This window comes from Bufo gargarizans, chromosome 4 (assembly GCF_014858855.1).
Source record: "Bufo gargarizans isolate SCDJY-AF-19 chromosome 4, ASM1485885v1, whole genome shotgun sequence".
Classification (NCBI taxonomy): Eukaryota; Metazoa; Chordata; class Amphibia; order Anura; family Bufonidae; genus Bufo; species Bufo gargarizans.
The window spans coordinates 233697324-233722530 of record NC_058083.1 but is presented as its reverse complement, the minus strand read 5'-3'; the positions used below and the strand labels follow the sequence as shown (position 1 = coordinate 233722530).

At 43.9% G+C, this 25207-nt stretch overlaps 1 protein-coding gene across 1 annotated transcript in view; it reads right to left on the bottom strand.

The window, feature by feature from the left end:
* Nucleotides 1-25207, bottom strand: part of LOC122935346 (tubulointerstitial nephritis antigen-like) — a 131585-nt gene that overhangs the window by 35619 nt on the left and 70759 nt on the right. The window contains exons 9-10 of the mRNA XM_044291111.1: nucleotides 2964-3147; nucleotides 1306-1351 (exon numbers count right to left, since the gene is read on the bottom strand). Of these exons, the coding sequence (XP_044147046.1) occupies nucleotides 1306-1351; nucleotides 2964-3147 (230 nt within the window). The remainder of the gene's footprint in view (nucleotides 1-1305; nucleotides 1352-2963; nucleotides 3148-25207) is intronic.

The window sequence follows — 25207 nt, the reverse complement described above, 5'->3', positions numbered from 1 at the left end:
TAAGCTATAACTCTGCCACCCTTTCCCCTGCTCCCAGCATGAGGGCAGGCTTGGGCTCCTTCCTGTAAGAGTGACGCCCCTCTGGGCACCTTACTGGCTCATTTGCATACCAAATAAACTTCTATTGCTGGAACAAAGCCACATCTGGAAATCAGGTACTAAGTGCCATTAGGTCATGGCTTTACTTCAATAGCGATTATCCTGGTGACAGATTTCCTTTAAAGAGGTTTTCTCACTTCAGCAAATGGCATTTAAAATGTAGAGAAAGTTGACACACTGCACTTACTAATGTATTGTGATAGTCCATACAGAGTATTGACCCCATAATAGATGCAGTGCTGTAGTTATGCTCATGATCCAGAGCTTGACACTGATTTTGCCAAAAATTGCAACAATAGTTAATAAATTATAACAAAAAATAAGCTACTAAAATTTTCATTATAAAAAGTACAAACAAACTTAGATAAGCACAGTAGATGTTCATACTATTGGGGTCATTTATCATTTATCGAACTGGTGTAAAGTAGAACTGGCTTAGTTGTCCATTTCATTTTCCAAAGGAGCTGTCAAAAATGAAAGGAGGAATCTGATTGGTTGCTATGTGCAACTAAGCGAGTTCTACTTTACATCAGTTTAATAAATGACCCCATATGTACATTTAGTATTATCACTACACTTAAAGGGGTTGTCACATCTCAAACATTGGTGGTATATTGCTAGGATATGCCACCAATGTCTGATAGGTGCTGCAGGTCCCACCTCTGGAACCAGCACCTATCTATAGAATGGATCCCTCAAAATGAAGGAGCATGGACCATGCATGTGCAGCCGCCCTCCATTCCTTTGTATGGGAGTGGCGAATGTCTCATAGAAACTAATGGGAAGCGCACCATGCAAGCGTTACCACCACTCAATTCAGCCCTATGGGACATGGGGGTGGCCAAGCCTGAGCTTGGATATTTTCAGCGGTCCCATAATGGTGAATAGAGGGTGACCATGCATTAATGGCTGCTCTCCACTCACTTCATGGGTCCCCTTCTGGAGATTGGTGAGAGTCCCATAGATGGGACACACACCTATAAGACATTGGTGGAATACCCTAGCAATATGCCACCATTGCTTGAAATTACACTACCCCTTTAATTCTACCTCTTTTCTGCTGCTAACAGTTGGGAACACAGCAAATCTGGTATATGCCTGTTTCAACTGGAGCTATGGACCAGGTAGGAGGGAAGAGAAAAGAATACTATAGTATAAAGAGCATATACATACATAGAAAAATGGATAAGTATTAGGCCACTGTACCTTGCACTGGACCATTTTCCATGATTTCCTTCATGATTTCTCTTTCCTATATAAAATTAGAAATTAAATTAAATTAGATGAATCTTGATCTTGTTATTTTAAATTCAAAAGACCATTGTGGCCCAAAATAAATGAATAATTTCAAGTAGCTCGATAGCCATAGGCTATATTTGTTCTGTTTATGGCCTAATTTTTTATATATAAAATATAACTTTTATTATTCTTCCTATTAAAAAAAAAACTTAGAAGAAAGATAAAATATAGGTAGAAAAGCCTGTAGCTATCGAGCTTCTTTGCTCTTGTTATAATACAGCAGTCTTTATATTACATTATTAAAGGGAACCTGTCATCAGCTTTATACTGCCCATACTAACGGCTGAATAAAGTAGAGACAGGCGAGTTGATTTCAGCGGTCTGTCATTTATAAGATAAAAGTAAGTGGTTGCCGAGAACCAACCTCACAATCATTGCAGACTTGGCCTGGAGAAGAGTCATGGCCACCTGAGAAGAGTCCTGGTTAGTCATGAATTCCTGCTCTCCTGCCCACCTGCTGATGACTGACAGCCTTCTACCTAGTTTTCTCCCTTTCTCTTTAGGAGACAACTGCCAACCATCAGCAGATGGGCGAGGAGAGCAGGAGATTATGTATAACCTTGACTCTTCTCAGGTAGATTTGACTCTATTCCAGGCCTGGGCTGCAATGATTATGATGCTGGTTCTCGGCAACCACTTACCGTTAGCTGATGAGTGACACAGCGCTGAAATCAGCATTTCTGTCACCATTTTATGCTGCCCTCAGTGAGGTCAGTATAAAGTTGATGACGGGTTCTCTTTAAGTACATTTTCAGATTATCATAACATACAGTACTGGTCAGCATCATGTCTCATGGTGGCATATGGTGGTACATATGAATTACATATGAATATACTGATATGACGGTGGAGGCAGACATTTTTTTTCGAATGAAATTATTTAGAAATCTACTATTAAATTACATTGTGTGAAAATACAGTGACTCTTTGATTTTTCTAAGCAATGGATCGGTGACAGACAGGACAAAGATGGCATCTGTGCTCTGTCCGTGGTTTTCACTAACCCATTGTTTTTGTCAGTGGAAAACCAATGGTGTGTAATTAAACACATTAAAATCCAAGGATATGTATGCTGGTTTGTGAGAACACAAAGCACCCATTTATGATTTGCTGACATGTGAATAAACCCATAAACAATACAAAATCAAATACAGTACATCAGCATGCTGATCATAGGTTTGCTCAAAGGAAACTTGTCACCTGCTCTGTGTTCTTTTCATTGGTCTGTCACTTCTACTTTTAGAGTACTGACATTTAAAAAAAAATAAAATAAAAATAAAGTAAAATAAATGAATAAAATACTGACATACTGAATGCCATTGCTGCAAGGGAGATGAGTCCGACAAGTCCGAGGCTTGCTGCCCCACATCCGGACGACGAGTGACAGGCTTCTTTCCTGTTGTGCATAGTTAAAGTGACAGACCAATGAAATCAGTGACGGCAGCGCAGTGCATGTGAGAAGTCACTCTTTCAAAGAAGTTTCCAAGAGGCAAATGAAGTCTGTTATAAACCACAAATGAAAATATTTTGTCTTGTGAATGACTTGACCATTAAAAATAACTCACATTGGAAGGTATTCTGTAAGGGGGGCTGCACTGGTACATGTAGTTGGAATCTTCTAGATGGTTTGGACATGGATTTGTTGCATGACTTTTCCCATACTTATCAGTAGTGGTTAAGATGTTGCAGGTATTGTATACATTAGTATTATCATACATATTATAGGGAGAACATTCATGGGAGACCAGCCTGCAGAGGAAGTACAATATATGTCAAGAGAATTAATACAGATATTAAACTAATTAAAATACATTAGTACAAAATAGAAATCATCAATGTGTTAATACTGTATCATTCAGTCTATGTGTGAGTTACTTTTATTGTAGCACTAGCAGAAGGACCCGGCTTCACACAGGTATATTTCTTCTATTTCTTTTCATGTTTGTCTACTCGTTAAAAGATATCGACAGTACCCCCCATAACAGTGACGTCTACAGCACCCCGTCCTTTTAACAGTGAACTCCACAGTCCCCCCACCCCTTAACACTGACCTTCCCTACAGTGCCCTGTCTCCTTAAAATGGGACCTCCACAGCAGCCTGCCCCTTTAACAGTGACTTCCACAGCATCCCATCCCCTTGACAGTGACCACCACAGGGGCCCGACCCCTTAACAGTGACCTCTACAGCACCCGCCCGTAACACTGACCATAGGTTACAGTCCCCTTAACTGACCTCCACCATTCCCGGACCCCTTAACAGAGACCTCCACAGTGACTGCCCCTTTAACAGTGACTGCAACAGTACTTCGCTCTCTTAACAGTGACCTCCACTGTACCCTGCTCCCTTAACAATGACCTCACAGTACCCAGCTGCCCCTTTAATAGTGGCCTCCACAGTCCCCTCCTCCCTTAACAGTGACCTCCACAGTTTCCGCCCCTTTAACAGTGACCTCCACAGTGGCCTGCCCCTTAACAGTAACATCCACAACGCCCTCCCCCTTTTACAATGACCTCCACAGCGGCCACCCATTTATTAGTGACCTCCACAGTACCCCATCTCGTTAACAGTGATTTCCACAATAACAGTGACCTCCACAGAGCTCCGTTCCCTCAAAATGTGACCTCCACAATGCCCCACCCCCTTAACAGTGACCTCTACAGAATCCTGCCCCTTAACACTGACCTCCATAGCAGACCATCCCCTTAACTGTGACTTCCACTGTTCCCTGCCCCCTTAACAGAGACCTCCACAGTGTCCGCCCTTTTAACAGGGACCTCCACAGCATTCCGTCCCCTTAACAGTGACCTATACAGCAATCTGCACCTTAATACTGACCTCCATAGCGGACCGTCCCCTTAACTGTGACCTCCATAGCAGCCTGCCAATAGGGTGGCCAGAGGTCCTCTTTTAGGCCGGACAGTCCAGCTTTAAGACTCCCTGTCCTCCGTCCAGGCCCTGTGCCAGGGATGTCCTTTTGAACAGCTCACTCTCAGTCAGCAGCACCATGCTTTCTGAGAGTGAGCTGCAGGGAGAAAGTCACCCTCACTCCCACCCCTGCAACTGACAGTAATGGATTTTTACCTTCATTTTTTTCAATCCACGTTGGCTGCAGAGTGTGAGAGGGTGTGGCTTACCAGGACCTGGGGATGGGGTTTTCAAGTCGTCTTTTGAGGGTGGCTTGAATGGCCACCCTACCTGCCACCTTAACTGTGACCTCCATAGCCCTCAACAATGTCAATCACAGCGCCCTGTACCTTTAAAGCTGACCTATAGCAGTGAAGAAAAATAGCTGGGTTGTTATAGAAACCTGGTGTAAAACTGTGTGCACGTGGAGACTAAGGGCCTGTGAGCTTTTATTGGCTGATAAGGGTCATGTGACCATGTGTATGGCAGTTGGGATATGAGGAGAAAGACCTGCAGGCTTCTATTGGCTAATATAGGTCATGCGATATGCCATATTTGTATTTTTTGGAAATATTTCAGGATTGGTATATCCTAAAGAGCTGAGACCCGGTCTAAAATCTTCCCTGACACCTGATATACCTGTGTCACAAATTTTATGATTGTAAATGCAATGGTGCAGATTCCTTTAGCGGACATGCAAACATACATACACTCAGCTTTGTATATTAGACTAGCTGATGACCCGGCATTGTTCGGGCATTTATTTATTGCCATTTTATATTAAACTAGCAGAAGGACCTGGCTTCACTCGGGTATAGTTAATCCATTTAATTTAATGTTTGTGTGTGTCATTAAGAGATATCAACACTATCCACTATAACAGTGACATCTACAGCACTCCGTCCCCTTAACAGTGACATCCACAGCCTTCCACCCCTTATAACACTGACCCCCCACAGTGCCCTGTCACTTGACAGTGACCTCCACAGGGGCCTGCCCCCTTAACAGTGGCCTTTACTCGATCGGGGGCATGTCCTTTTGAACAGCTCACTCTAAGACAGCAGCACTGTGCTGTCTGAGTATGAGCTGCAGGGAGAAAGTCACCCTCCCTCCCACCTCTGCAGCTGACAAAAGTTGATTTTTACCTTCATTTTTTCAATCCCCGTCGGCTCAAGAGTGGGAGGGGGCGTGGCCTAACCTGATCAAGGGTGTGGCTTAGTGGGACCTGGGGGCGGGGTTTTAAGATTGTCTTTTGAGGGTGGACACATTAAATTTCAATCCCTGTCGGCTGAAGAGTGGGAGGGTCGTGGCCTTACCAGATCAGGGCGTGGCTTAGCAGGACCTAGAAGTTGATTTTTAACTTAATTTTTTCAATCTCTGTCGGCTGAGGAGTGGTAAGGGCGTGGCCTTACTGGATTAGGGGGTGTGTATTTTTGAACAGCTCACTCTAAGACAGCAGCACTGCGCTGTATGAGTGTGAGCTGCAGGGAGAAAGTCACCCTCTTTCCCACCCTGCAGCTGACAAAAGTTGATTTTTCATTTTCATTTTTTCAATCCCCGTCGGCTCAGGAGTGGGAAGGAGCATGGCCTAACATGATCAAGGGTGTGGTTTAGCGGGACCTGGGGGTGGGGTTTTAAGTTTGTATTTTGAGGGTGGACACATTGTGGCAGGGGGCGTGTCTGCGCTCCTTCCTCCAAGAGTGACGCCCCTGTGGGCACCTTATTGGCTCATTTGCATACCAAATAAACAGTATTTTCAGAGGATAAAAACATCTATTGCTGTAACAATGGCACATCTTGAAATAAGGTACTAAGTGCTATTAGGCCATGGCTTTACTTCAATAGCGATTATCCTGGTGACAGATTTCCTTTAAAGCTCACCTACAGCAGTGAAGATAAATGTCTGGGTTGTTATGGAAACCTGGAGTAAAACTGTGCATGTGGAGGCTGGAGGACCTGTGAGCTTCTATTGTCTGACCAAGCTTCTATTGGCTAATGTATTTTTTGGGAATATCTTAGGAACGGTACTTCCTAAAGAGCTGAGACCCGGTCTAAAACCTTCCCGGACACCTGATGTACCTGTATGCCAAATTTAATGATTGTAAATGCGACGGTGTGCATTCTTTTAGCGGACATAGACACAAACACACACCTACACTCAGCTTTATATATTAGATAACAGTGACTTTCACAATGGCTGTTCCTTTAATGGTGACCGCCCCTTTAACAATGACTTTCACAGTGGTCGCCCCTTTAGCTGATGACCTGGCGTTGCTCGGGTATTTATTTATTCAATTTTATATTAAATAACAGTGACAATCACAAGGTCGCCCCTTTAACGGTGACCGCCCCTTTAACGGTGACCACCCCTTTGACAGTGACTTTCACAGTGGCCACCCCTTTAATGGTGACCGCCCCTTTAACAGGGACTATCACTTTGCCTGCCCCTTTAACAGTGATCACCCCTTTAAAAGTGACTTTCACAGTGGCCGGCTGGCCGCCCCTTTAACGGTGAATGCCTGTTTAACAGTGAATTTCATAGTGGCCGTCCCTTTAACGGTGACTGCCTAACAGTCACTTTCACGGTGGCTGTCCCTTTAACAGTGACCGCCCCTTTAACAGTGACTTTAACAGTGGCCGCCCCATTAACAGTGACCGCCTAACAGCCACTTTTTACGATTGCTGCCCCTTTAACAGTGACTTTCACAGTGGCTGCCCCTTTAACAGTGACTTTCACAGTGTCTGCCCTTTTAACAGTGACTTTCACAATGTACGCCCCTTTAACGGCACGACCCTTTAACAGTGACTTTCACAGTGGCCGCCCCTTTAACAGTGACTTTAACAATGGCCATCCCTTTGACAGTGACTTTCACAGTGGCTGCCCCTTTAACAGTGACTTTCACAATGGCTGTCCCTTTAACAGTGACTTTCACAGTGGCTGCCCTTTTAACAGTGACCGCCCCTTTAACAGTGACTTTCACAGTGGCCGCCCCTTTAACCTTGACTTTCACAGTGGCCGCCCCTTTAATGGTGAACGTCATATTTTTTGTGGTGCGGACATACCACGGACCCTTTCAAGTTGAATGGGTGCGGCCTACTGCACAGATGTTGCCCATGCATTGGGGACCGCAAATGGGAAATCTGCCAAAATAGTGAAAGCTTCCTTAAATTATTGTGGAATGCCTAAAGGGTTAACAAAGTTAGTAAAATCCGTTTTGAATAAGTTGAGAGGTGTAGTTTCTAAAATGGGGCCATTTTAGAAACTACATAAGGCTACATGCACACGACCGAGCCGTTTTTAGTGGTCCGCAAATCGCGGATCCGCAAAAAACGGAAGCCACCTGTGTGCTTTCTGCAATTTGCGGAACGGACGGCCCATTGTAGACATGCCTATTCTTGTCCGCAAAACGGACAAGAATAGGACATGCTATATTTTTTTGGCAGGGCAACGGAATGGTGTAACGGATGCGGACAACACACGGAGTGCTGTCTGTATCTCTTGCTGCCCCATTGAAGTGGATGGGTCCGACTCGGATGCGGCCCCGAAAAACGGTCATGTGCATGAGGCCTAACTGAACTGATCCTTAAAAGTGGGTTTTGGAAATTTTAACACTCATGATTTATGAGAAGTGTTATCGAAACTAAATGAGTTAAGCAAATTCAGGATAACGCAATTAATTAAGAAATTTTGAGAATTAAGAGCTTGAGTGCTAACCCTGCTACATCTGTATCACCATCTGTTTTAAGACATTTTGAAAATTACGAATGTTACCAAAGTTTTGGCAAAGTTTGGATTTTTTCATAAATGAAGGTGAAATATATCGACATTAATTTTCCACTGTCATAAAGTATAACGTGTTACAAGAAAACAATCTCAGAATGGCTTGGATAAGTAAAAGCATTCCAAAGGACCCTGCCATTTTTCACCTTAAGGACCAGGCAATTTTTTGCAAATATGACATGTGTCGATTTATGTAGTTATAACTTTAAAAAGCTTTTACTTATCCAGGCCATTCTGAGATTGTTTTCTTGTCACATATTGTACTTCATGACATTGGTAAAATTGAGTCCAAAAAATGTATTTTCATTTCAAAAAAAATTCCAAATTTACAAAAAAAAAAAAATTAGCAAATTTCCAAATTTCAATTTCTCTACTATAATAGATAGTAATACCTCCAAAAATAGTTACTACTTTACATTCCCCATATTTCTACTATATGTTTGGATAATTTTGTGAATGCCATTTTATTTTTTGTGGACGTTAGAAGGCTGAGAAGTTTAGAAGCAAATCTTGAAATTTTTCAGAAAATTTCTAAAACCCACTTTTTCTGGACCAGTTCAGGTCTGAAGGCACTCCAGAATTTCACTCTTTTGGCAGAATTTTCATTTGAATCAATTTTTTTCCAGTTACAAAGCAAGGGTTACCAGCCAAACAAAACTCAATATTTATGGCCCTGATTTTGTAGTTTACAGAAACACCCTATATGTGGTTGTAAACTGCTGTACGGGCACACAGCATTGCGCAGAAGGAAAGGAGCGCGATGCAGTTTTTTTCTAAGGCAGATTTTGCTGGACTGGTTTTTTTGACACCATGTCCCACTTGAAGCCTCCCTGATGCACCCCTAGAGTAGAAACTCATAAAAAAAATTACCCCATTTTAGAAACTACACCACACAAGGTATACAAAACTGATTTTACAAACTTTGTTCACCCTTTAGGTGTTTCACAAGAATTAATGGAAATGAGAGATGAAATTTGAGAATTTCACTTTTTTGGCATATTTTCCATTTGAATCAATTTTATCCAGTTACAAAGCAAGGGTTAACAGACAAAAACAAAACTCAATATTTATGGCCCTGATTCGATAGTTTACAGAAACACCCCATTTTGGTCGTAAACTACTGTACGGGCACATGGCATTGTGCAGAAGGAAAGGAAGGCCATATGGTTTTTGGAAAGCAGATTTCACTGGGATAATTTTAAGCTGCCACGTCACATTTGAAGACCCCCTGATGTACCCCTAGAGTAGAAACTCCCAAAAAGTGACCCATTCATCTGACAAGTTAGATCATGTGGTATTTTTATAGAGCAGGTTGTCACGGACGCGACAATATCAAATATGACATATAACATATCGATATTTTACATAACAAAGCATTAAAAAAATATATATTTGTTAGTGTCTCCACATTCTGAAAGCCGTAGTTTTATTTAATTTTTGGGCGACTGTCCTGTGTTGGGGCTCATTATTTTCCAGATGAGTTTACAGTTTGATTGGTACTATTATAGGGTGCATATGACTTTTTGATTGCTTTTTTCACACAGGTTTTGGTTAGGTCATGTGATATTTTTATAGAGCAGGTTATTACAGATGCGGCAATACCTAATATGTCTACTTTTTATTTATTTATGTTTTACACTATGATTTTATTTTTGAAACAAAATAAATAAATCATGTTTTAGTGTCTCCACCATTTTTGCGGGATGAGATGACGGTTTGATTGGCACTATTTTGGGGTGCATAGGACTTTTTGATCACTTGCTATTACACGTTTTGTGATGTAAGGTGACAAAAAAAATTGATTTTTTTCACACCGTTTTTATTTAATTTTTTTATGGTGTTTACCTGAGGGATTAGGTAATGTGATATTTTTATAGAGCAGGTTCTTACAGATGAGGCAATACCTAATAAGTATACTTTTTTATTTACTTAAGTTCTACACAATAACAGTATTTTTAAAGCCAAAAAAAGCTATGTTTTAGTGTCTCCATATTCTGAGCCATAGATTTTTTTTTTCTTTTTTGGGCAATTGTCTTAGGTAGGGGGTCATTTTTTATGGGATAAGGTGATGGTTAGATTGGTACTATTTAGGGCGGGCATACGCCTTTTTAATCACTTGGTGATACTTTTAGTGATGTAAGGTGACAAAAAAATTGTTTATTTATTTAGCACAGTTTTTCTTTTTTGACGGTGCTCATCTGAGGGGTTAGATCATGTGATATAGTTATAGAGCCGGTCTATATGGACGCAGCGACACCTAATATGTCTACTTTTCTTTTTTTCCCTATTTTTTCCCAAAAATATTACTTTATTTGGGGAAAATTCTGTAGTTTTTTTTTTTACTTGGGGGAAGGGGGAAGCTTTATTTTTTCAATTTTTTTTTAACTTTATTTTTTGTCCCACTTTGGGGGTCTGATCCCCTTTACAATGCATTCCAATACTTCTGTATTGGAATGCATTGGCTGTACAGTCGTGGCCAAAAGTTTTGAGAATGACACAAATATTCGTTTTCACAAAGTTTGCTGCTAAACTGCTTTTAGATCTTTGTTTCAGTTGTTTCTGTGATGTAGTGAAATATAATTACACGCACTTCATACGTTTCAAAGGCTTTTATCGACAATTACATGACATTTATGCAAAGAGTCAGTATTTGCAGTGTTGGCCCTTCTTTTTCAGGACCTCTTCAATTCGACTGGGCATGCTCTCAATCAACTTCTGGGCCAATTCCTAAATGATTGCAACCTATTCTTTCATAATCACTTCTTGGAGTTTGTCAGAATTAGTGGGTTTTTGTTTGTCCACCCGCCTCTTGAGGATTGACCACAAGTTCTCAATGGGATTAAGATCTGGGGAGTTTCCAGGCCATGGAACCAAAATGTCAATGTTTTGGTCCCCGAGCCACTTAGTTATCACTTTTACCTTATGGCACGGTGCTCCATCGTGCTGGAAAATGCATTGTTCTTCACCAAACTGTTGTTGGATTGTTGGAAGAAGTTGCTGTTGGAGGGTGTTTTGGTACCATTCTTTATTCATGAATGTGTTTTTGGGCAAAATTGTGAGTGAGCCCACTCCCTTGGATGAGAAGCAACCCCACACATGAATGGTCTCAGGATGCTTTACTGTTGGCATGACACAGGACTGATGGTAGCGCTCACCTTTTCTTCTCCGGACAAGCCTTTTTCCTGATGCCCCAAACAATCGGAAAGAGGCTTCATCTGAGAATATGACTTTGCCCCAGTCCATTCACCATATTTTCTGCAGAAGATCAATCTGTCCCTGGTGTTTATTTTTGAGAGAAGTGGCTTCTTTGCTGCCCTTCTTGACACCAGGCCATCTTCCAAAAGTCTTCGCCTCACTGTGCGAGCAGATGCGCTCACACGTGCCTGCTGCCATTCCTGAGCAAGCTCTGCACTGGTGGCACTCCGATAACGCAGCTGAATCCTCTTTAGGAGACGATCCTGGCGCTTGCTGGACTTTCTTGGACGCCCTGAAGCCTTCTTAACAAGAATTGAACCTCTTTCCTTGAAGTTCTTGATGATCCTATAAATTGTTGATTGAGGTGCAATCTTAGTAGCCACAATATCCTTGCCTGTGAAGCCATTTTTATGCAACGCAATGATGCCTGCACGCGTTTCTTTGCAGGTCACCACGGTTAACAATGGAAGAACAATAATTTCAAGCATCAACCTCCTTTTAACAGGTCAAGTCTGCCGTTTTAACCCAATCAGCCTGACATAATGATCTCCAGCCTTGTGCTCATCAACATTCTCACCTGAGTTAACAAGACGATTACTGAAATGATCTCAGCAGGTCCTTTAATGACAGCAATGAAATGCAGTGGAAAGGTTTTTTTGGGATTAGTTAATTTTCATGGCAAAGAAGGACTATGCAATTCATCTGATCACTCTTCATAACATTCTGGAGTATATGCAAATTGCTATTATAAAAACTTAAGCAGCAACTTTTCCAATTTCCAATATTTATGTAATTCTCAAAACTTTTGGCCACGACTGTATGTGCAATACAGTGTGTATTACACGTACAGATTCCTGCCTGTGAGATCCAGGGGGCTGGGTCTCACAGGCTCTACCCTGGAATGCAGCCCTGATGCCTAAGGAAGGCATTGCGCTGCCTTCCATGCCATTGGGTTCTCGATTACAGCAGCACAGGGACCCGATGGCAGCTCCGATCCCTGCCGACTTTGCACGTGCCACGGTCAGCGCTGACCGCGGCACATCAAGGGTTAATGTGCCGGCATCTGTGATTTCACCGATGCTGGCGCATGCAGCAGGGTTCCCGCTATCAGTGAATTTGCGAATTTGCTATATTTCGCAAATATTTTGTAGAATATTAGTTTAATATTCGCAAATTGGAATATTTATTATATTCTATGATTTTTTTACTCAAAAAGCATAGCTATATTAGATATATTAGCTAAATTGCTCTATATTCGTTTTTTTTCGAATATTCGCTATATTGCTATATATTCTTGTTTTAGAATATTACGAATATTTTTTATATTCATCATTTTTCCCATCTAAAGTCATGATTCCTCCCTGCTTCTTGCTTGAGGAATCATGTTTTTACTTGGCAATTGAAAAATTAGCATTACGAAAATTCGCAATCAACACTACTCCTAAAAGTCAAAGATACTGCAGCCTTCTCATTGGCCCACAAGCTAGAAGAAGGGAGGAATCATGTGTACTGTTAAAAAAAATGGTATATTCAAAATTACGAATATATTTCACTATATTCTAAATATTTGTGAATTTTTGAAGTACCTATATTCGCAATAAAAATTTGCAATTCGAATACTCGTGATCAACACTAGTCTTTAAGTCCCGGAAAGAAATGACGTACATGTTCATCATGGGTCCTTAAAGGGTTAATACTAGAGATGTCCCGAACTATTCGCCGGCGAACAGTTCCCGGTGAACATAGCTTGTTCGCGTTCGCCACAGCGGGCGAACATATGTAATGTTCGGTCCGCCCCCTATACATCATCATTGAATAAACTTTGACCCTGTATCTCACAGTCAGCAGACATATTCCAGCCAATCAGCAGCAGGCCCTCCCTCCCAGACCCTCCCACCTACTGGACAGCATCCATTTTAGATTTATTCGGAAGCTGCATTCTTAGTGAGAGGAGGGACAGTGTAGCTGCTGCTGATTTAATAGGGAAATCGATAGCTAGGCAAGTGTATTCAGTGTCCACTGCAGTCCTGAAGGCTGTCCTGAAGGCTGTAAGGACAGCACCCCAAAAAGCCCTTTTTAGGGCTAGAACATCAGTCTGCTTTTATTTTTATTTTTTTCTGTGTAATTAAATTGCAGTTGCCTGCCAGCGTGTGTGTCAGGCTCACAGCGTATACTGTGCCCACTTGCCCAATGCCACTACTCATATCTGGTGTCACAATAGCTTGCATTTAAAAAAAACTAAAACTTTTTTAACTGTAATATAATAGCAGTCAGTTGCCTGCCTGCCAGCGTGTGTGTCAGGCTCACAACCCTGCAACTCATATCTGGTGTCACATTCGATTCCATTTAAAGAAAAACAACAATTTGGACTGAATAACTAGCAGTCAGTTACACACGTGTGTTGGTGTGTTTAAGGCCCAGTGCAGTGCATAGTGTCATTTCAGCGCCATTCATATCTGGTGTCACATTCGATTCCATTTAAAGAAAAAAAAACTATTTTGACTAAATAAATAGCAGTCAGTTACACACGTGTTTGTGTGTTTAAGGCCCAGTGCAGCGCATAGTGTAATTTCAGCGCCATTCATATCTGGTGTCACATTCGATTCCATTTAAAGAAAAAAAATATTTTGACTGAATAAATAGCAGTCAGTTAAGGCCCAGCTGCAAGTCCATAGTGTCACTTAAGCACAACTCATATCTTTTGTCACAGTAGCTTGCACGCATAGTACTACTTAACTAATCAAAAAAAAATGACAGGCAGAGGCAGGCCACCCCGCAGGGGCCATCGTGGTTGTGGTCGTGGTGCTGTGATTCCCTTTGGTATTAGACTAATGCCCAGTGTTCAGAGGCCACGTACCCTGAACTCGAAAAGTTCTGAGGACATAGTTGACTGGCTAACACAGGACACCCAATCTTCTACAGCTTCCGCTCGGAACCTTGACGCACCATCCTCCTCCAGCTCAGTTTCGGGCACCTCTCAAGTTACCACTCGCCCGCCTGCCACCACCACCAACACTAGCACCACAGCCGCTTCACTTGATCTGTCAGAGGAGTTATTTACACATCAGTTGGATGAAATGAGTGATGCGCAACCATTATTGCAAGAAGATGTAGATAACAGGGATATGTCTCAGTCAGGCAGCATTACACACATGGACGTACGGTGTGATGATGATGATGTTGTACCCGCTGCTGCTTCCTTTGCTGAGTTGTCATATACAAGTAAAGCTGTTGATGATGACGATGTGTCCGTGGATGTCACGTGGGTGCCTGCTCGAACAGAAGAAGAACAGGGGGAAAGTTCAGATGGGGAGACAGAGAGGAGGAGGAGACGAGTTGGAAGCAGGGGAGGTCGTCACAAGGAGCTAGTGGCACAGTCAGACAGCATGTATCGGCACCCGTGGTCAGCCAGACAGCACGCCAATGAACGCATGCTTTTGCCAACACCAGAATGCCGTCATTGCAAAACTCAGCAGTGTGGCATTTTTTGTGTGTGTCTGCCTCTGATAACAGCGATGCCATTTGCAACCTGTGCCAAAAGAAACGTGGGAAGTCCAACACCCACCTAGTTACAACTGCTTTGCGAAGGCACATGATCTAACATCACAAACGCCTATGGGATCAACACATGAGTAAAAGCAGCACCCAAACTCAAAGCCACCATCCTCCTCCTGGTCCAGCATCTTCAGCCACGTCAACCACTGCTGTCCTCCTTGCCCCCTCTGAACCACCCGCCACTCCGCCTCTCGCCTTGAGCAGTTCCTGCTCATCTGCCCACAGTCAGGTGTCTGTCAAGGACATGTTTGAGCGTAAGAAGCCAATGTCACAAAGTCACCCCCTTGCCCGGCGTCTGACAGCTGGCTTATTGGAACTCTTAGCCCGCCAGCTTTTACCATACAAGCTGATGGAGTCTGAGGCCTTCAAAAAATTTGTAGCTATTGGGACACCGCAGTGGAAGGTACCCGGACGAAATTTCTTTGCACAAAAGGCAATCCCCAACCTATACTCGATTGTGCAAAAGGAAGTCATGGCATGTCTGGCACACAGTGTTGGGGCAAGGGTCCATCTGACCACTAATACCTGGTCTGCAAAGCACGGTCAGGGCAGGTATATCACCTACACTGCGCATTGGGTAAACCTGCTGACGGCTGCCAAGCATGGAATGCGTGGCTCTACAGAGGAGTTGGTGACACCGCCACGACTTGCAGGCAGGCCTGCTGCCACCTCCTCTACTCCTCCTACTCCATCCTCTTCCATAACCTCCTCGGCTGAGTCCTCTTCTGCTGCTGCATCTTGCTCCACATCAACGGCACCCCCCCAGCTCCCCAGAGGCTAATCCACATCCCGGATACGACCGTCTTGGGGTTGATTTGCCTGAAAGCAGATAGTCACACTGGACCAGCACTCCTGTCCGCCCTGAACGCACAGGTGGATCAGTGGCTGACTCCGCACCAACTGGAGATCGGCAAAGTGGTGTGTGACAACTGAAGCAATTTGTTGGCGGCATTGAATTTGGGCAAGTTGACACATGTGTCGTGCATGGCACATGTGTGTAATCTGATCGTACAACGCTTTGTGCATAAGTACCCACGCTTACAGGACGTCCTCAAGCAGGCCAGGAAGGTGTGTGGCCATTTCAGGCGTTCCTACACAGCCATGGCGCACTTTTCAGACATTCAGCGCTGAAACAACATGCCAGTGAGGCGCTCGATTTGTGACAGCCTGACACATTGGAATTCAACACTCCTAATGTTCGACCGCCTGCTCCAACAAGAAAAAGCCGTCAACGGGTATTTGTATGACTGGGGTGCTAGGACAGCCTCTGCGGAGCTGGGAATTTTTTTGCCACGTTACTGGACGCTCATGCGCAATGCCTGTAGGCTCATGCGTCCTTTTGAGGAGGTGACAAACCTAGTTAGTTGCACCAAAGGCACCATCAGCGACATCATCCCATTTGTTTTCTTCCTGGAGCATGCCCTGCGAAGAGTGCTGGATTAGGCCGTAGATGAGCGTGAAGAGGAGAGGAAGAGTTTGATCACCATCAACACCACCAGAAACAGCCTTATCAGCATCGCTTGCTGGACCTGCGGCAACGCTGGAAGAGGAGTCTGAGGAGGAGGAGGAGGAGGAGGAATGTGGCTTTGAGGAGGAGGAAGACCAACCACAGCAGGCATCCCAGGGTGCTCGTTGTCACCTATCTGGTACCCGTGGTGTTGTACGTGGCTGGGGGGAAGAACAGACCTTCAGTGAGATCAGTGAGGATGAGGAAGGGGACATGAGTAGCTCGGCATCCAACCTTGTGCAAATGAGGTCTTTCATGCTGTCGTGCCTGTTGAGGGACCCTCGTATAAAAAGGCTGAAGGAGAACGACCTGTACTGGGTGGCCACACTACTAGACCACCGGTATAAGCAGAAAGTGCCTGAAATGTTACCGAATTACTGGAAGTCGGAAAGGATGCAGCAGTTCCAAAACAAGTTAAAAAGTATGCTTTGCACAGCGTATAAGGGTGATGTCACAGCACAACGGGAATCTAACAGGGGAAGAGGTGAAAGTAATCCTCCTCCTACCATGACCACGCCGGCAAGGACTGGACGCTTTACAGATGTGTTGTTGATGGAGGACATGCAGAGCTTTTTAAGTCCTACGCATCGCAACAGCCCTTAGGGGTCCACCCTCAGAGAACGACTTGACCAACAGGTAGCAGACTACCTCGCCTTAACTGCAGATATTGACACTCTGAGGAGCGATGAACCCCTTGACTACCGGGTGTGCAAGCTTGACCTGTGGCCTGAGCTATCCCAATTTGCGATAGAAATTCTGGCCTGCCCCGCTTCAAGTGTCCTGTCAGAAAGGACCTTCAGTGAAGCAGGAGGTATTGTCACTGAGAAGAGAAGTCGCCTAGGTCAAAAAAGTCTAGATTTCCTCACCTTTATTAAGATGAATGAGGGATGGGCAATACATTCGACTAAAAAAGGCCTGATGACTGAGATGAGCTGCCTTGGGCTAAAAATTGTCCACACGCTGCTGTATTTTATCTCTGAATGCCGGATGACTTGCGTGACTTATCCGCCACCAACTAGGGTTCAAGCCGCAATGTTTTAGGGCACTTTCTGCCTGGGAAACATTAATTTTTCTGGCCTCTGGTGCTGCACTGTGGCTTCAAAAACCAAACAAAAAAAAAGGCACATGCATGTGTCAATTCCCCTTCGTGATCGTTACCTTGTTGTGGTGAAGGGGCTTGCGTATCACAATAAAGCGACCACCTCTATGAGTGTGTTCGCAATGGCAATGTTGGTACACCCCAGATGATAAGGTCGTTGCTTCATTGTGAACAGACCAAAAGCGATCGGCTGGATAATTTTGCATAGAAAAAACATTAATTTTCTTTGTGATCATCTAAGGTGATCATTAAAGCCTACTAGGCCAACAATGGGCCCACACTGCAGAATCATTGTTTTCTGGGTCACTTAACTGTCACTGAACTACCTCAGCACGACCATAGGCTTTGAAAAACCCTCATCGCCTGCAATCTCCCAAACGTGCGCACAAGCACAGTCATCACTACACCAAGATTGACGCATAGAGGAATACAATTTATGTCATGAGTGTGTCAACTATTGACAACTCTTTGCGGTTGTCTAAAATCTATTCCATACACGTCCCCTGATAGGGGACGTAACAGGGATTAAACTGATAGGAATAGTACTACTTAACACACCACACATATTGGGATTGCACAGTACAATACACAGCGCACACGCAGTGCCCCAAATTGGAATTAAGAGGACCGACCAAGCATCTTTTTCCATCTCCCGATTCCTAAAATCAATGCCATATACATGTCCCCTGATAGGGGACGTAACAGGGATTAAACTGATAAGAATAGTACTACTTAACACACCCCTCATATCTGGTGGCACATTCGATTGCACACTCAGTGCCCCAAATTTGAAGTAGGAGGACCGACCAAGCATCTTTTTCCATCTCCCGGTTCCTAAAATCGATGCCATATACACGTCCCCTGATAGGGGACGTAACAGGGATTAAACGGATAGGAATAGTACTATTTAACACACCTTATAATAATATTAATAATAATAATACTAGTGGACATAACAGGGATTAAACTGATAGGAATAGTACTACTTAACACACCTTATAATAACGCAGAGAGAGGTAACGCAGAGAGAGGAGTCTGAAGAAGAGGAGTCAGAGGAGGAAGGTGGCAGGCGTCCCAGGGGGCTTGTTGTCACCTTTCGGGGACCCTTGGTGTTGTACATGGCCGGGTGGAGGAAGAGACCTTCAATGACATCAGTGAGGACAAGGAACGGGACATGGCTAGCTTGGTATCCAACCTTGTGCAAATGGGGAGTTTGCGGTTGTGCAAATGGACTGTTTGCGGTTGTTTGCGGTGCGTTAAACAGGGAGTTTGGTCTGTCACTGTGAAGCGGGCGTAACCGTTACACTACCTGATTGATACAACATCATACCTGATGTTTTAAAGCACGTTATTCCAAACAATTTAGGAATGTTAGGTGATTTATGCCCTTTATGGATTAAAACCCGACTCTGAGTCAACTAAGTTTTTTCCATGGGAGTTTTGCCATGGATCCCCCTCTGGCATGCCACAGTCCAGATGTTAGTCCCCTTGAAACAACTTTTCCATCACTATTGTGGCCAGAAAGAGTCCCTGTGGGTTTCAAAATTCGCCTGCCCATTGAAGTCAATGGCTGTTAGCCCGGTTCGCCCGTTCGCAAACATTTGCAAAAATTTGAATTCGCTGTTCGCAAACGGAAAATTTTATGTTCGCGACATCTCTAGTTAATACCACATAAATTGACAAATGTCAGATTAACAAAAGATTGCCTGGGCAGGAGGGTGAAAACTGGCCAAGGTTAGAAGGAGTTAATGTCTTCTGGAAACTTATAAGCATACTTAGATATTCTTATAGATAAGCTTTGCTCATAAAAAAATAAAATACAGCTAATACTAATTAAAGAGGTTGTCTGGGCCCTGAAATAATATGGGGGTGGGCAGTCATGGTGGGTACGTAAAAGATAAACACCCACTGACTTCCTATGGTCATCCATGGTACAGCGGTGCATCTCTGTCCCTGTGGCTCCAGCCCCATCCTGGCTGAATGTGTGACGTTCCAACTTCCTGCTTGTCACAGCTGCCGGCATTCGTGTAGATGTCACAGCTGTTGCCACTGATTTGCTGGCACTGGTGTCGTAAAGGGTGTCAGCATGTCACACTTTTAGTCAGGTGGGGACTGAGATATGCTGCATGGAACTAGGACCACAAGGAGGACAGTTGAGTGGGTTTTATATTCACACACCAAATACCCAGCCATCCCCATTTTTTTAGGGCCCATCCAACCCTTTTAATAATAAAATAATTGTGCAACATAATATAGAAGTCTTTCAAGTTTCAAAACACATGTTGGGTAATTTATTAAACTGGTGTAAAGTAGAACTGGCTGCTATAATTATATGGTGGTAAATAAAACCAAATACAATGTATATTGAACAAAATTTTCCACTACCATACAGAACAACATTGCAGTACAAATACAATGGGGAGATTTATCAAAACTGGTGTAAAGAAAAACTGGCTTGAATGCCCATAGCAACCAATCAGACTCCATATTTCATTTTCCAGAGCTCCTCTGGAAAATAGCCGGTAAATCTCCCCCAATGTTCTCTTGGACAAAAGAAAGCATTCCAAAGTTATTATCTTTTAAAGTGACACATGTTTGGTTTCACAGGGGTTGTGACCTTAAAGAAGACCTGTAAACTCTCCTGACATGTTTGTTTAGTTACTACTAGAGATGAGCGAATTTTTGAAAAATTCGATTCGGCTAGCCGAATTTTTCGAAAAATGTGCTTCGATCCGAATTTATTTGCGGTGAATTGCGTTAAAAAACTGCTATTTCCTGGCTGCAGAGAGCCTTTATAGTGGTGTAGAACACTGTGCCTTGCAGTAACACGCATAGGGAGTCCGCTGTGGTAGTGAAACAATACTGTGAGTCAGTATGACAAGCACATGATAGGCATCGCTCTTAGAATCACTGCACACTTCACTTATTTGGGCAGTTTTGCTGCCAAAACTGACCAAATAACTATGAACTCAGCCTTACAGGTCGATGTTCGTGTCAAGAAGAAGCACAGTCCTTTTACACTGTCGTCAGCTGATTCCACATAGATGTATACAGAACCTGTTCTATTAAACGCTTATACAAGTAGAGCTCCCCGGACAGAGTGGAGAGGGTAGAAACAAAAGTGGAGAGGGTGTCAGCAGTAAGTTTGTGTTGACTTCACTGATTAATTTGCCCTTCCTTTGATCCTTCAGAACAATAACCCACAAAAAATGGATCCTGTCTGTGGAGCATACGCCTTCACTCAGTCAGCATTTGCTCAATAATCTATCAGTATTGCTAATGCCCAAAAAAAACAGGAATGGATGTAAAACAGAGATAATACGTGAATGTAATATTTGCATGTCTTCTGTGTTTTGTACCCACTCCCTCTTTTGGCTGCCAAATCATAAGCCAATTCTGATGGGACCATACAGGTCTTACAGCTGCTCCACAGAAAGGAACCGTTGCACGTCTCCTGTCCTCTGGCCAGCCATATTTACCAGCATCTGTTCCAGGACATGAAGCAGTGGAATGACATTGTTCATTCCGTAGTCCTGGCAACTGACAAATAATGTGGCCTCCTCAAAGGGCCTGAGCAAACAGCAGGTGTCACACATGAGCTGCCACTGGCTGACATCGAAGTTACACAGTGGAGTACTCCTGTCCACGTGCATCATCAAGAAATTGTTGATGGCCTTTCTCTGTTCGTATAGTCGGTCCAACATATGGAGGGTGGAATTCCAATGGGTGGAAACTATGCATATCAGCCTATGTTGGGGGATTCCATTCTGCCGCTGCAGCTCAAGGAGGATGTGCTTTGCGGTGTATGAGTGGCTGAAGTGCATCCAAAGTTTCCTGCCCATTTTTAAGATGTCTTGCAGATGGGTGGAAGACTTCAGGAACCTCTTGACAACCAGATTGAACACGTGTGCCATGCAGGGCGCATGGCTCAGCCTTCTATGATGCAGCGCCGATACCATGTTCTTCCCATTGTCGGTCAGCATTGTTCCGATTTTCAGTTGACGTGGAGAAAGCCAGAATTCGATTTCTTGATGCATCACACGGAGCATTTCCTCCCCCATGTGATTCTGTTCAATAAATCAACCGCAGATAGTGTCTCAAGAGGTTCATGATAAGGATAAGACAGGTGTCAATAACTGAGGTTGTTGTTAGGTCAACAAATTTGAAGGATAACCAGAGTGAGGAAGTGGAAGAGGAGGTGGTGTACGATGAATTCACTGACCCAACTTGGGAAGGTGGCAAGCCGAGCGAGGACAGCAGTACAGAGAGGGAGTGATACGCAGCACCGCAACAGGCTGGAAGAGGCATTGGGGTGGCAAAAGGGAGAAGGTGAGCCACAGCAAACAGGCCCGCAACTTGTTCCCCGAAGCCCCCAATTGCGGCAATCTCCCTTGCCAAGTGGTAGGTGTTCCGCACTCTAGCGCTTTTTTGAGGAGAGTGCGGATGATAAAAGAATTGTCATTTGCAACCTGTGCCATACCAAAATGAGCAGGGGCGTGAACAATAGCAACCTGACCACCACCAGACTGATCCACCGCATGGCATCCAAGCACACTAATAGGTGGGCCGAAGGCCTGTATCCACAATCAGTGTCTGCACGTGACACTGCTACCTCCTCTTCCCCTGTGTTACGTGCTGGCCAATCCCCTGTTCAAGACGCAGACCTGAATGCCTCCCGCCATGCACATGGACCTTTGCAAGCACCATCAGTTAGCACTTCCATTTCTGTGTCCCAGCGCAGCGTACAGATGTCTATACCTCAGGCTTTTGAACGAAAGCGCAAATACCCAGACACCCACCCACAGGCCATAGCACTAAATGTGCACCTTTCCAAAATGCTGGCCATGGAAATGTTGCCTTTTTGGCTTGTAAACACTGAGGCTTTCCGCAGCCTGATGGCGGTGGCCACCCCGCGTAACTTTGTTCCCAGCCGCCAATTTTTTTCACGGTGTGCCATAACTGCCTTACACCAGCATGTGTCCCATAACATCACCCGAGCCCTGACCAATGCAGGTATTGGGAAGGTCCACTTAATGACTGACACATGGACAAGTGCTTTTGGCCAGGGAGGCTACATTTCCCTTCACACTGGGTGAACGTTGTGGAGGCCGGGAGCAAGTCGTACCCTGGAATGGCACAGGTGCTACCGATGCCAAGGAGAGGATAAGCAAAATGCTGTAATACCAGAAGGTCCTTGTGGAAAAATTGCTCCAACACTCTCCAAGGCCTGGTACAGGTTTATGACACCCCACCAGCACCCTCAACCTGATGCGCGGCCTAGTGTCACAAGAAGGGAAACATTTTGGAAGATGGCAAAGGAGTACGTAGCAGACAGTGTCAGCGTCCTCAGTGATCCCTCTGTGCCTTATAACTATTGGGTATTGGACACGTGGCACAAACTTGCGCTCTACTCCTTGGAGGTGCTGGCCTGCAAAGTCGCCAACGTTTTGTCAGAGCGTGTATTTAGTGCTGCTGGGGGCATAATAACTGATAAGCGCATCCACCTGTCAACTGAAAATGCTGACTCTTATAAAAATGAACAAGGCCTGGATTTCCCCTGACTTCTCTACTCTGAAAGCGGCTGAACATAAAGGCACTCTAAACGTGACTTTTATGGTGTAGTGAATACACTGTATTCCCATGAACCCATTCCACCACTAAAAAGGGTATATAGTTCAATCTCCCTTTTCTCGTCCTCCTCCTCCATCATACCTACATGCTTATTAGGCTGCCCTCACTCAGAATGTTTTAGAGGTTCAGCTCAGCAGCAGGATCACACCCATAATTTTTTAGAGGGTCACCAGCAGGCCCTCGCCCATAATGTTTTTGAGGGTCACCAACAGGCCATCAACCATAATGTTTTTGAAGGTCACCAGCAGGCCCTCACCCCTAATGTTTTAGAGGGTCAGCAGCAGGCCCTCATCCATAATGTTTTAGAGGGTCACCAGCAGGCCCTCACCCATAATGTTTTAGAGGGTCACCAGCAGGCCCTCACCATAATGTTTTTGAGGGTCACCAGCAGGCCTTTGTTCATAATGTTTTTGAGGGTCACCAGCAGGCCCTCGCCCCTAATGTTTTAGATGGAACCTATAAAATAATGTTTTGTGTATGCCCGGGTTATTGAAGCTACAAAACAACTATATTAATAATCAATTAAATCTTTATTGAGTCCTTACCCATAAAAAACATACAAAAGTAGTCCACACAACCAAGTTGGAAATAAATATCATAGGAGAGAGGCTGATAGGATGAGGCTAATGACCATATTGCACTTGTAGAAACAACTTTCAATGAACATCCTTTCCAGTAGTAGTATAAAATCTGTACTGTTAAAATGCTGAGTGCTTCATAAACAAGAAAAGAGATGCAAAGTCTCCACTGTAAGATTGTGCAAGTACTGACAGCCTACCAGGTATACTAAAGTGCATGGCATTGTTGGAGGTTGCACATATAAAAAATACATGTGTTAGCTCAGTATACAAGATCTGTTACACAAAATAGCAGGGGAGAGTCAAAACAAGTAGCAAAAGCCACTAGTCAATACATATCACAATAGTAAATAAGTAGTGTCCCTCACCTAACCAACACGTTTCGCCAGATGGCTTTGTCAGGCTCGAACTGGTTATTGTATAGGTTTAATGCTTTAGATGGTCAGATTTGCAGCAGGCACTCACCCCTAATGTTTTAGAGGGTCAGATAAGCAGCAGGCCCTCATCCCTAATGTCTTAGAGGGTCACCAGCAGGCCCTTGCTCCTATTGTTTTTGAGGGTCACCAGCAGGCCATCAAACATAATTTTTCAAGGGTGTGTATGATGCCCTCCTTTATGTGTAATAAAGGGTGTATTGTAGAGTCGGTTCCTTGCAATTTTAGGCAGCCCTTTCACTTAGTGCATAGGCTTTATGAGTGTAGTAGTCCCACTACCTGAACAATTGTAGCACAATCTGAATAAGGTCCTCCTTTATGTGATATACAGGTTGTATCGGAGTGCCTCTTCCTTGTAATTTTTGGCAGCACTTGCACTTTATATATTTTATCTTCGGTTTTGTGCGCATTATTGTCGGTCTGTAAAAGTGGCGTACTACTCGGACAACATCGTTCCCAGAAGTGACCTGCAAGTCCAAGATGCATCCAGACATCCTCCCCATGCTCTTTCCGAACCATTTCAGTGGTGTTTCCATCAATTTCTGACCTTTTCCAGTGAACCAGACACTCTCCCCTCTTCAGAGCTTCAGAGCAGGGGTGCCTGGTTTAATACTCTGGTTCTCCTATTGACTTCCATTGTGCTCGGGTGCTCTGTAGAGCACCTGAGCATCCCGAGGTGTTCTACTTGAGCACCCGAGCACTTTGGTGCTTGACCAAGAGTAGTAAAAATGTGATTTAAACAATTGGTCATTTTCTGATGACACTTTCCCTTTAAGGAATCTTATCTGCCAACAGACCTTTCAACAAAACAATTCAGGTAGGGGCCTAGGGGAGAACAGAGGTTGTCACCTGAAGATAATGTCTTCTAACCTTTTAAGGGTATGTGCTTGAATTATGTAGGGGGTGGACTGCAGATGATTAGAAAAAAATGCTATGTAATATAGCACCAGAGATTTAATATATTGGACTTTTGTGAAAGAATTAGGAGGTAATTTATCAAACTGGTGTAAAGTAGAGCTAGCTTAATTGCCCATAGCAACCAATCAGATTCCACCTTTCATTTTAGACAGCACCTTTGGAAAATGAAAGGATGAATCTCATTGGTTGCTATGGGCAACTAAGTA